The 12,513-nt window shown below is 40.9% G+C and overlaps 1 protein-coding gene across 2 annotated transcripts; it reads left to right on the top strand.

Moving 5' to 3' along the window:
• Window positions 1–55: 55 nt before the first annotated feature.
• Window positions 56–11,548, top strand: tox4b (TOX high mobility group box family member 4 b). Of its 2 annotated transcripts, none has more exons than XM_014999370.2 (9): window positions 56–182; window positions 3,670–3,738; window positions 5,221–5,508; window positions 5,594–5,854; window positions 6,639–6,971; window positions 7,066–7,146; window positions 7,682–8,314; window positions 8,394–8,548; window positions 9,862–11,548. In XM_014999370.2, exons 1-9 carry the CDS (start codon window positions 177–179, stop codon window positions 9,917–9,919), a joined length of 1,884 nt encoding a protein of 627 aa, XP_014854856.2. In that variant the 5' UTR covers window positions 56–176; the 3' UTR covers window positions 9,920–11,548. The 2 variants fall into 2 exon arrangements, with proteins under 2 accessions (XP_014854856.2, XP_014854855.2); XM_014999369.2 differs by lacking the exon at window positions 56–182 and adding an exon at window positions 2,166–2,920.
• Window positions 11,549–12,513: the final 965 nt, after the last annotated feature.

The following is a 12,513-nucleotide window of genomic DNA, read 5'->3' as shown; positions in this document are numbered from 1 at the left end:
CAGCCTTACTCTTATTTTGAAACGTTGACATACTTTATCGGCCTAACGACGTCACTTCCACGAACGCTTACAATCAGGAAGCCGGTGCCATGTTATATTGGTGGAAATTGTGGGCGAAGTTCTGCTTAAAAAGTGGGATTTAAAAAACAAAACGTGATTCAGATTTCGGGGTGAGGATGGAGGTAAGAGTAGTTGGTTTTGAACATATTTCATGTAGAAATAAAAGATTAATAAACTATAACACAGGATGTTTGGTCTTCACAATCACAATGATGGCCTTGTTGAGCGGATCAGCTGGTCTGATCTGATTTATTAGTGTCACTTTATTGAAAATGCTCTTTTAAAATTCAGTTAAAATGCTTTTACAATTAAAAAGCGAACTTGAGGGTCTGTAGACACAACGTTTAGTCTTAACTTGTTAACAATGCTTGAATGTGGTTTAAAGTGATTAAAGTCCCTATCAAGGACTGGCCAGCCTTAGTAAGTTATCTTATTCGAACTTTTACCGGTCATAACACACATTTTTTAGATTAGTCACAAAATATGTTAGCACGGATCCAATGAGGACGTAGATTAATTAATACTCCTGTTTCACTTTCAAATTGTTAAAGCACTCCGATAAACGGGATCTGAAAAATATCTTCCTTCAAATTTATTGTCGAGCCATGGTCAATATGTAGCAAAGGGATATCTGGCTCTAGTACCTTCTAAAAGGCAACTTCCGGTTCGCGCTTTCAAAATAATATGAAACGTGAAAGAAAAAGATGAGCTACAAATTGAGAAAACGGTAGGAGTGGCTGGCCTACTGATATTACTCTGGGAGTGTACTGACCTCTCAAGGAGGAGGTCATGAAAGAAACTAAAGCAGCATCTAAATGGACTGCATGCCTTTCCTGCCTTTTTGAGTCAAAAGTAAGACAAGAGTGGACAAAAAGAAAAAAAAAATCCCCTACAAAAGTCATATGTTCTGTAATACATCTTGATGAATAGACAAGACAAAAGTGGAACTTGTTCCATCCATCATACTAATGGTACCAATATTCAAACATGGTGGTGGTAGTGTGATGAGCTGTCTCTGGATGACTTGGAAAACTTGATGCAATGACATTGTCTGGTTTTGGGTTTGTGTCCAAATGGATTGTGATTGAATCCAATAAAGCAAAAACAAAAAGGGGAATGTTTATGAAGTGGCCTACTCAAAGTCTGGGCTTGATTTGATGCATGATTTTCATCAGGCTGTTCATGCTTTAAAAAAACTCCAGTGAAGCTGATTTGCCAGTTGTTAGGTTTAGAAGGCAGTTAGTTAGTTTTTGTTTTTTTTATCTGAAATATTATAAATATATCACGCTTTAAATGTATATTTCAAACATAAACCCATGACTGAATTAAATAAAAATAATCATATTCTTAAATGCCAACATTGATATTTATTTCTAAATCATGTTAAATTAAATTGAAACTGGAGCAGTTTAGAAATAATAATGTCAAATTGAATATTCTTGGTACAGAACCATTTCTAATTAAACAATTGTTTATATGAACTCAAGCTTAGTTTGTAGAAGGTGATTGTGGACAAACATTTGACTAGTTTTAGGTGCTTTGTTAAATGTCTGGTATTGTAGATGTACCAACACTGGTTTGCTACTTTTTTTAGTCCTCTTTGGACCCATTTTCCAAGGTTTTTCAACATTAATAACTTTTGTTTCTAACTTCTTTATGCAGAATCCTTCATTTCTTTTTTGACGGAAAAGAAATGCAGAACTGTTGCAGAATTGTTGGTGTTTGTTTGTCCAGTTCATGCAGCTTGCTAGAACTGGAACTGAAATAGTCAAATTGACAATTGGGATTAAATTCAATTTCAAAAATACTTTATTGATCCCTAAAGGTAAATTAAATGTTGCTGTAATTTATGTTAATTTAAATCTAGCGCATGGAAATCTCAATCCTTAAAGCCAATCATCGTATTATGCATGCCAGGTTCAAAGTTGCTTAAATCCGTTTTCGTCCCGATTCCTGATGCAATTTGAATCCCAACAAGTGGCTTTCATTGCATTCATTTGCTTAAATTAATGTCAGCATTTAATTGTAACCAAATAAATTAACCAAAGACCGTATGGTTTGGTTTGGTCTTGGGAGTGGGGATGGGGGGGGTTATCGATTTTATTTTGAAACCTTCACCTCACATCCGGTTGTTCTTCCGCGTAACTTTATCCTGCCGTCCCCGATCCACGTCTCGGGAATCCATTGAGCATCCTAGCCCGGGCTAACACGTCGCAGACACGGCGGATTGCTCGGTCTTCCTCCGCCTGTCAGACACCTTGAACCGTTCCCCCACACCTCTCGCGGCTACGTTAACATTTCTATCGGTTGATACTCTCGAAGGGAGTCCGAATGAAACGCCCAAGGACGGACGGACAGACAGACGGGCTCCGGGGCTGGCGGTGGCGGTCTGAGTACCGCAGCCTTGCGGTAGCGGTGTAGCCAGGCTAAAGGGGCTAAAAGCCGCGGTGTGGGACAAGTCAGCAAGAAAGACGGTTAACGGCCACGCTAACCCGGCGGCTAGCCTCGCACAGCGGACGGATTATTTTTGGCACGGCTGCTGGGGGCAACACATGCCCAGTGTTTCCCCCACATTGTCAGCAGCAGAGCTGTCAGTGCGGACGGAGCAAGCAGATACAGCTAGTGTGGTGGCGGCGGCGGAGGGGGGAACTTGTATCCCCATTAGCAGCTGCCTGAGGAGGCTTCCACAATATTTAACTGCAAAACCAAACAAAGAGAAGCGACTGGTAAATGCTAAGGCCCAGCTGAAAACATGGACCTCAATTTTTACTCGGATTTAACAGACGGAACCGGTCAGCACGACGCTGATCCAGAGTTCTTGGACCCGCATGCCTTCAATGGATTTGACTCTGACAGCAAGGTGAAAGGAAACAAAACACACAGTTCCTGCAGCAGTCAGTAACACTGTCACTTATTTTTGGCTCCTGTTTTTACAATCAAAGCTAAGCATCCAAGTGAATTACTAGTTAGTATTTTTAGGGATTTTCTTTTTGTTATTGTTTAGCTTTGTTTTAAACAACAAAAGCTAACCCATTGTTTTAAATCTAGACTCTCTCCAAGGTTTGGTGGCAGAAAAAAATTTCACATGGTGCCATGAACCTTTTGTCATGATACACCTATAAAATTCAATGCGTTTTGTGTTGTTTCAACATAGTTATAAGTTATACTACAAATTTCCAACCTGGACTTTGGCTGAGCCATGTTAGCACACAAATATGCTTTAATAGAAACTATTGTCGCAAATGGCAACAAGACGCAAATCACTGTCAGGATGATTTCTGGATGACAAACGTCTTAAGTTTGCCCCTTTTTTGGAGGATAATTCTGTGTACAGATACGTCATAAGTCATTTTTATTTCTGGTTTCTGTTTTTTTTTTTTTTTTAATTTACTTAAAATATCTTCTAGTTCCAGTGTTAAATGTTCATTAGAATTTCAAGTTTATTGATCTTTGAGAATGTCTTCTTGCATTATATGTGCTATTATCTTTATAAAATGGCTAAAAACCAAAAAAATCTTATCGTTTATCTGGGACAATTTATCACGCTGGATTAGTTTGTCATAAAGGGAGCTTGCAGCCACTAACTCAGTTTTCTCCTGTGTGTTTCAGTTCCCTGGCGGCAGCGAAAACTACCTGTCGATTCCTGGGTCCGGCCATCCCTTCCTCTCTTCCTCCGAGGTAGGGGGTCTGCCGTCCGTCTGCGAATGATCAAAACAAGCTGCAGCTTTTGTCCTGGTGCTCCCAAGCTATTTTAGACGCCTCAAAAAGCCAAATCTAAATGCTGTTTTTTTGGGATTTTTCACTCGGTGTGAGTCATCGGATACAAATTTCGAATCAATCTATAAAAAGCTGCAGCAATGACTCGCCTGAGGATCGTTTTCATATGTCTGAGTCTTGACCTGTCCCAGGTGTTTTCTCTCCCCGCACCTTTAACGCTCTGCATCACTTTATGTAGCCGGGCTCAGACGTGTGGCTTCAATGTTCTTCTTCTGTGGGTTGAAAGATGTCAGTCTTGGCGTCGTCGTCATGATGGAAAAATACGACTGAGGTCAGAAGTAAAATGAAGATGAGAAGTTGTTGTTTATGTTGAATTAATGTAACTATTATAAAAATGATCCAAGTTAAAAGCGGATTAAGAGCAATTTAAATGAATTTGTGAATTTCATCATGGCCAATTTCATCCAAATGTAAAAACAAATAGAGTGGGAAGAAGATGACTTAATTCAGACCCAAAACTCTTTAATGACCAAAGAACAGGATAATTTTATTTTAGAAGACAATAAATCTGAGACCAGATGAGGTCTTAATTCTTTCTGCGCAGTAAACTCAAGTTAAACCTGTTCATTTTCATATTTTCAGGTATTTGTGTGTTCGGACTGAGACATTGTTTTGGATTAATGTTGAGACATTCTGAATGTTGTCTTCTTCTGTTTCTCTGGGGGTTTCATCTGCTTTTATGAATTTTCTCATATTTTTACTCAGTAGATATGGCACTTTTTGATGTCAGATTACATGAAAATATGCGATTCAAAGCACAGAGAATTTTAATTGATGCGGTACAATTCAGTATTAATCAAAGTGTTAGTGGGAGGGATTTGCCAGACCTTCAGCAAAAGTTGGACTTAAAAAAAAATCCTGTTTACGGCTCTGGTCCAAGGCTCAAGAAATAATCTGCACGTGATGGAAGAATGGACCGTACTAGTAGGAGGCACTGCCTGAATACCGTGTGTGTGTGTATGTGTGTGTGATTGAGAATTTGAGTTTTCACACTTGACATTTCAGTGGATTTGGTTACATTGGGAACAAAAATGGCAACATTTGTTATGTTTTCAGCAGCAGTTTCCTGCTGCACTGTGTCAAATGATACAAACCTTTGAAAAACCTGTTCCCCTCCTCGTCTGTAGGGGCGCTGCTCCAGGAAATTCCAATGAAAAGATTCCAACTTGAACAACTTTTTTGTTTGTTTTAAAGTTTAAACAAAACCGCTTTTGTCTAAACATCTCAATTTGCCCTTTTTGGTTAACGACAGCTACTCTTACGATATTGTGCGCAGAGATGGAACCAATCTTGGTTTTTGAGAAGAATCGCTGGCCTGAGCCATAATTTTTTGACCAAAATAAATACATTTTGCCTTCTCCTGTTGGCGTTTCGCATCTCCAGACGTTCCACACCCCAAGCCTCGGCGATGAGGAATTCGAGATCCCGCCCATCTCTCTGGACCCGGACTCGGCGCTCACCGTGTCCGACGTGGTGTCTCATTTTGGCGAGCTGTCGGACGCCGGCGGCTCAGACGGCGTGGTGGTACCGGGGAACGCCGTGGTGGAAGGGGACGACCCGTCCTTCGCCGCCCCCTACGTCGGCGCTCCCTCGCAGGGCTTGGAGCACTTGACCCTGGGGGTCATGAACCAGTCGGGAGGAAGCGCTCTGCTGGGCTCCTCGTTGGGGATGGTGAGGAGTTTTTATTATTATTATTTTTTGGTTATTCTAAAGATCTTCTCTACCTTTATTCACTCCGGTTTCATCCGTTCCTCAGGATCTGGGCCACCCCATTGGGTCTCAGTTCAGCAGCTCATCTCCGGTGACCATAGACGTCCCGTTGGGTGACATGGGCCAGGGGCTACTGGGGTCCAACCAGCTGACCACTATCGACCAATCAGAGCTGAGCGCTCAGCTGGGGCTCGGTCTAGGAGGAGGCAACATGTTGCAGCGACCCCAATCGCCCGAGAATCCGTTGTCGGCAACGGCGTCGCCCACCAGCTCGCTGCAGGACGACGACATGGACGACTTTAGACGGGTGAGTCTGAATCTTAAATGATCCAGGGTTTCATCTAGGATTCTTTATAAAAAGTGATGGTGGGCTGGGAGGTTGTGATGACGCTGCTGATTAAAAACCATCATCAGGGAGACTTTAAGATGTCAATAAACATGATGCAGTAAGGCCAAACTATATTAAGTAGGTCTACTGTCATTCAGGTGCCACATACGTTAACATTAGGGTCTTTTTCACACACTTAAACTAAAAATACATTCAACTTAACCTCCTTAAAGCCTTTCTTTCACCATTTCTCTCTCTCTACTTCAGCCTTTCGTCTCCAGTTTTTCTTCTGTCCTGAAACCAGCGCAGTGCACAGCAGGCAGTCAGGCTGGAACCAGTAGTGTTGGTTTTTTAAGATGAAGTCAATTTAATGTTTCATGATATTTCAATTCATTTCCAACTCTGGTTATGGTTAGTAATTTGTAAATAATGGCGTGTGAGGCCAACGATCAGGTGTAATTCGTTTGCACCCACACTCGCTCAATTCAGTGCGTCAACTGTAAACCCAGCTCAGTCCATTTTTACTGTTACTAGTGTATAAAAAAACCTACTTAAAATAAACCCTGGTTAGCCTGGTTGGGGGGGCGAGTAAAGCCTGGTGGCCCGCCAGGTTTATAATACGCTGGCACACGTTAAAAAGTAGTTCAGTGGCTTTTATTTTGCTGTGGCAGAGCGCTACGATCAATTCCATGTTGAGGAAATCCTGTGATTAGTTTCATCTCAGAACTTTCCAGACTGATTCTTGTTTTCCTCCCCCAATCAGAGCGTGCTGGTCGAGTCTCCGGTGTCTCTGGCTGTTTCGCCCGGCGTCATCTCACTCGACCCCTCCATGTCGGAGTCCCCCATCTCTGCGTCCACTTCCAGCGTCTCGTCGGCCGTCGGACGGAAAGGAGCAGCAGCAGGTGGAGGAGGAGGAGGAAAAAAGGGGAGGAAGAAGAAAGACCCAAACGAGCCTCAGAAACCCGTTTCGGCCTACGCTTTGTTCTTCAGGGACACGCAGGCGGCCATTAAAGGCCAGAACCCCAACGCTACGTTCGGAGAAGTCTCTAAGATCGTGGCGTCAATGTGGGACAGTTTGGGAGAGGAACAAAAACAAGTAGGAGAACTTTTTGTCTTTTGCGCAATCGGATGCTGCAGAATATTTGAATCAGTCTTGATTTGTGGTGCTGAATGTTTTGACTGTCCTTCAGGTTTACAAAAGGAAAAATGAAGCCGCAAAGAAGGAATACTTGAAAGCACTATCAGAGTACAGAGCCAACAAGAACTCCCAGGTACGTCTGAGTTGGAGTAGGACTGAAACGATTAATCGTGATTAATCGATTCAGTCGATTATTGAAAATGATGCTCAACTAATTACCTAATAACTGCAGACTCAAAAAAGGGCATTTGCTGATACAACATACTCATAAGTAAGTTAGCACTAAGTAACTTCTAAAAAAAATACTTAAATTTTGCATTTAAAAAGAAAAAAACTCGGGGAACAGCTGAGCTTTTCACATTCTTGAGATGTAAATAATCAAATGTTCACTAGAAGAAAGCTGTTTTAGGCAATACAAAGTTTATTTTCTCATTTAAAAAGGAATTGAATTATTTACTTGTTACATCTTTTAACGTTTGTAAAAAGGATTAAATGAAAAACATGCAGAATGTTAAGTTTTTAAATCCGATTAATCGTTACAAACGACTAATCATCAGAATAAGCAATAGATTAATCGATAGCTAAAATAATCGTTAGATGTAGCACTGGTTTTGAGGTGACGTGAGAAAAAAAATCTTGCAATTTGTAAGCAGCTCTTTTCTCCTCAGGCTCCCATTGAAGTCATGGAAACCGAACCGTCGCCGCCGCCCGCTGCCCCCGCTCCTCCTCCAGTGGTTACGCAAGCCTCCACTTCGAACCCTCGGCCCTCCAGGTCCCAGCACTACAACCCCGAGGAAAACACCATCACCAACATCTGCACCTCCAACATCATCCTGGACCTGCCTCATGTCACCACGCGTTCCCGCACCGGCGCCAAGCCCCCGGCCCCGGCTCCGAGCCCCGCCCCCAACCCTCCCACCGTCACCAAGATCATCATCAAGCAGATGCCGCTTCCGTCTGGCGGCATGTCCATCACCAGCACCACCGCCTCCTCGCCGCGCCAGCCGCCCCCACTGCAGCAAATGCAGAACACCCCGCCGCCGCCCAGACTGCAGCAGGCTCCTCCCCCTCTGCAAGCCAAACCTCGGGGTGGCGGCGCGGCCGCGGCCACCGCTCCGCCACCCCTGCAGATCAAAGTGGTCCCCTCGTCGCGGCAGCAGGACTCGGGCACGCCCATCATAGTGACGGCAGCCGGCGACGCTGGCAACACGTTGACATCCCCGTCGGGCGTGACGGTGGAGGTGGGGCAGCCGGACGCCGTGGTGATGGCAGGGGAGGAGGTGGCGGAAGCGGAGGAAGGGGTATGCTGCTGTACTTTTGATGCGTACCTGAGTTATTCTGCATGGTTTAGATGTTCTGTCACTTTGTCCGCTGCTCCAGATGGAGGTGGAGGTGAACGTGACGCCGGGTCTGAGTGTGACCGCCGCTCAGGCCCCGAACATCTGCGTGCGCGCCGGATGCAACAAGCCGGCGGTGGAGAGCGAAGACTGGGACAAGGAGTACTGCAGCAACGAGTGTGTCGCCACACACTGCAGGTACTTGCACACGTCGTAATAAAGATTAATTCATCTGTTGATTAGGGTTGAAGCGATTAATCACGATTAATTGACTTAATCATTATTATTTGAGAGTAATTGCAATTAATCAGATTAATTTACTAAATCAAGATTAACTGTGATTAATTGTTTTATCGATTAACTGGAGAAAACAGACTAAAAAAAAAATCAATTTGCTAACAGAACAATTAACTTAGAGCAGAAATAAAAACCAGAAATGTACAAAAATATACATTTTGCATCAGATGAAGAAAACCTTCTTTGTAAATACATTTTACCCAGAACTATGGTGACACAGCCTTAGTTCAAACCTGAAATTTGATAATTTTTTTCTTCCTTTTTTATTATAAAAACCTGAAATAAATGCAGGAAACGTGTCAGGTAAATGATCTTGTCGTTGATAGGTTTTAAATTATTTCAGGCTAACCTCAAGTGAAATATTACTAAATATTTTAATTCAACACAGGCTGTAGCTCGAAGTCTGACTCTGTAGAAAGTAAAACCTACAATTAAAACCATTTGTTCGTCTAAACGACAATAGTGTGTCATTTAGACATCTTGTATTATTTGTGGTTGCATCTCTTTCCTTTCTGAGGGTAACTGGATGTTTAAAAAACAATTTTGTAAGTTCAAATTGCTTTTCATGAGAAATAAGTGAAGTTTTTTGATTCTGGTTAGCGAAACCTTTTTTCCCATAAAATCACTCTTGAATCATTGTGGAAATTTGCTACATGAGGATGTTTTGATTCTGTTTTTTGCACAATTTTCATTGGACTCGCTTACTTGGACAAATCCCCACACAAAACGTTGACATTACATAGCACTCAGGGTAGCTTTACCTTTTCTAGAAGTCCCAAAACCCTCAGCCATGACTGTGAACAGTAAACATCTCTGCTTGATGTTTGTATCATTGTCGCCATCTGCTGGTGAGTCGTGGCTATTTCCGTGTTTATGTTGGTGTTTTTGCAGCCTGTGGGGATGGAAATGTTTATTATAAGAAGAGAGATAGATGACTTGTGTAATCTGAGGTGCAACAATAAATGCGAATGAGCTCCAGTACTTATAAATAATAAATGTATTTTGTACTACAAAACTCTGCGAAACACAATGCTCCATGGCTGCAGAGTCATATCTTACTTTCGTCTATTTTTTTTAATCGTTGGGGAATTTAATTAGTTTAATCCAAGTTTTTTTTCAATGTATCCCGGCTTAAGGCGTCAGGACTCCAGAGTCATTTTAATCGTATTTCATTTTCAGTACTCTCCTCACCCCCCGCTGTTTCTTCTCCACAGAGACGTGTTCATGGCCTGGTGCGCCATCCGAGGGTCAAACTCCACCACCGTCACATAGAGAATGGAAACGATGCTACACAAACAGGACTAAATACTACAAATGAACTGCGAACAAAACACGTATGACTGACTCGGGTGTCGGCTCGTAGGTGGTTTGTTGTTGTTGTTTTTTTTTTGTTTTTTTTTCTTACACTCACATCATCTCGGGGACAAGAACAAAGACCTCACGGTGGCAGGAGGGTGGAAGTTGCCTCCGGTTTCCTGTTTGCAAGCACTGGATTCGTTCACACAGACGGATGGCTAACGCTGCTCCACGTATTTCATGTTGATCATGTATTGTGAATTGGAAAAAAAAAAAAGAGAAAAGAACTTGATAAAACGAGGAACATTTTATATGAACATTGTGGTGTTTTTAATTATTTTCAAGAAAAGAAAACATAAGGAAAACGGAAAACGACATGTAGAGGTGGGGGGGGGGAACCTGCTGATGCATTTGTTTTATTCATCTGTGCTCTTCCCTTTACTGTTACAAGGACGACGCATCATTGTGAACGAATTCTGGGAGTTTTGGACGATTCGGTTTTCTTTATCTGTGCTAATGTAGACGTTTGGGGAACCGACAACCACTCCAAGCACAAACCATCTCAAGATCGTGCAAGAAGGAGTTAAACATGGCGGGTGAAAAGGGAACCTGCCAGAAATGGAATTTTGTCAAACGCATTTTTAAAAGACACTTTTTGACCAACTTTCCATAAGTGAACGGCTGCTGGTCAGAAACACAAAACGGGTGCTAACGTCTGCTTCCCCCTGTACATTTGAGCTTCTGGAACATGTGCTGCGTAGTTTGCATATAAAGATTTGTGATCATTTCTGGATGGAATTAGGAAAACCAGTATGAAATAAACACACCAGCTCTAACAGCAGCGTTTGCTGTAAAGGGAATACATTGTAAATGTTCTTTTTTTACGAAAAAATTTTACCCCATTAAAGTAATATGTGACAGAGTATTAGGACCATTGCAGATTGAAAAAAAAAAAGATAATTTTTGCCCAAAAATCTAAAAATTTCTATACATTTTTTAAAAACCTCTGTTGAAAAGATGAAAATTAGCAAGTCTAAAATTTTGAAATAAATCTTAGAAATGTACAACTTTTAAAATTTCCCTTTTTTTGAGAATTTTTTTTGTCTAACAAATTTTTGACTTTTTAACCCTCCCAAGCTCATTTAGACCCCACAAGCTTTTTACAATAAGTTTTTTTTTTTTTTTTTTTTTTTTTCTTGAGGGGTGGGGGGGGCCGGAAACTGACGGTCTGATGGGACAGCGATCCACCCTCCTCCCCCCATCCAAACTTCCCTGCTTCCCCGTTGTCTGACCGTGACATCCGCCGCTGTACTACTGTGTGTCGTGCTAAGACTGCACAAGGGTTGTACTGAAAAATGTCCAACTTTTCTGGCAATCTCAAAATGTTTTGGGAGAAATGTTCTCTTTTCTTTTCCCTATCTACAATGGCCCTAACACACCATAGAAATCAGTGGCGGGTTGACAGGAATAAAAGGATTTTGTTGCTAACCAAAAAAAAAAAAAATTCCAGATGGATAAAGCGATGCCATTATTGGTGTGGTCTATTGTAGATATTCTGGCAATGTTTTTAATTATGAAATAAAAATATTTTATGTTATAATATAACAGATTTTTTTTTATTACACTTTGGTGTTAACTTTGTTTTCGTTTTTCCCATTTTCTCAAATTATTTTGATTTTTTTCTTTAATTACTTTATGCAAATCATGAAAATTAGAGAGACTCCAACAACCAGAAATGCAAAGCAATAAATAAATAAATATAAGAAATAAACAATATAGGAAACGATCACAACATAATTATTTTGCATGTATTTTTGAATTTCATTTGAAATTATTGAATTTATTTTAAGGAATAAAAATTAGAACAATGGAGAAAACCATAAAATTAATCAGTAAAATTTTTTTTATTTTTTTTTAAGGAAAATCTGTTTTAAATGTATTTTCTTTTTATTTATTTTGTATTTTAAATGGATAGATGATTTTAAAAGAACAAAGACACTATTGTTCCTCCAGACTCCACAAGCGTACACATTTATGGAAACAGTCAAGTTTAAACTAACATAAGCTACACATAAAAACATTTTTAATTTACAAATGATGTTTTTAAGACAGATTTTAAATATAGATACATTTGCTGTTTTTCTGTAATTAAAATAACCATTTTCAGTAATTTCCAGTGCTCCCTCATCTTAATATTTGTGCTTTACTGCTATTTCTGTGGATAAACGGCTTAACTGCAGTTGTTTTCCTTAAAAATGCTGGTGAGTCTGATTTCGCAGTTTGTATCGCGAGATTGACGTCACCAGATCCGTTTAATGATTGTGGCGGGAAGAAATTCTACAACGCGCTGTGGCGGGAAAAAAAAGCAACGTGGTTAAGACAGGACAGGGGGCGCTGTTGTGCGGCGTGTACTACAATGCGCCAAAAAAACAAATATAATGACCGACATAACGTGAAAAAAATTGTTTACTTAAATGATTGTTCTTATAAATAAATTAAAATAATAATGTCCATTCAGGCTGCGTAAAGTTTTGTAGCAATGTTTATGACAGTGATGCGTTAATACTCGA

The sequence above is a fragment of the Poecilia mexicana genome, unplaced genomic scaffold (assembly GCF_051168715.1).
Source record: "Poecilia mexicana isolate PSO_F unplaced genomic scaffold, ASM5116871v1 scaffold_18, whole genome shotgun sequence".
In the NCBI taxonomy this organism is placed as follows: domain Eukaryota; kingdom Metazoa; phylum Chordata; class Actinopteri; order Cyprinodontiformes; family Poeciliidae; genus Poecilia; species Poecilia mexicana.
Note: the sequence above shows the minus strand (reverse complement) of the source record. Positions and strands in the feature narration are given on the sequence as shown.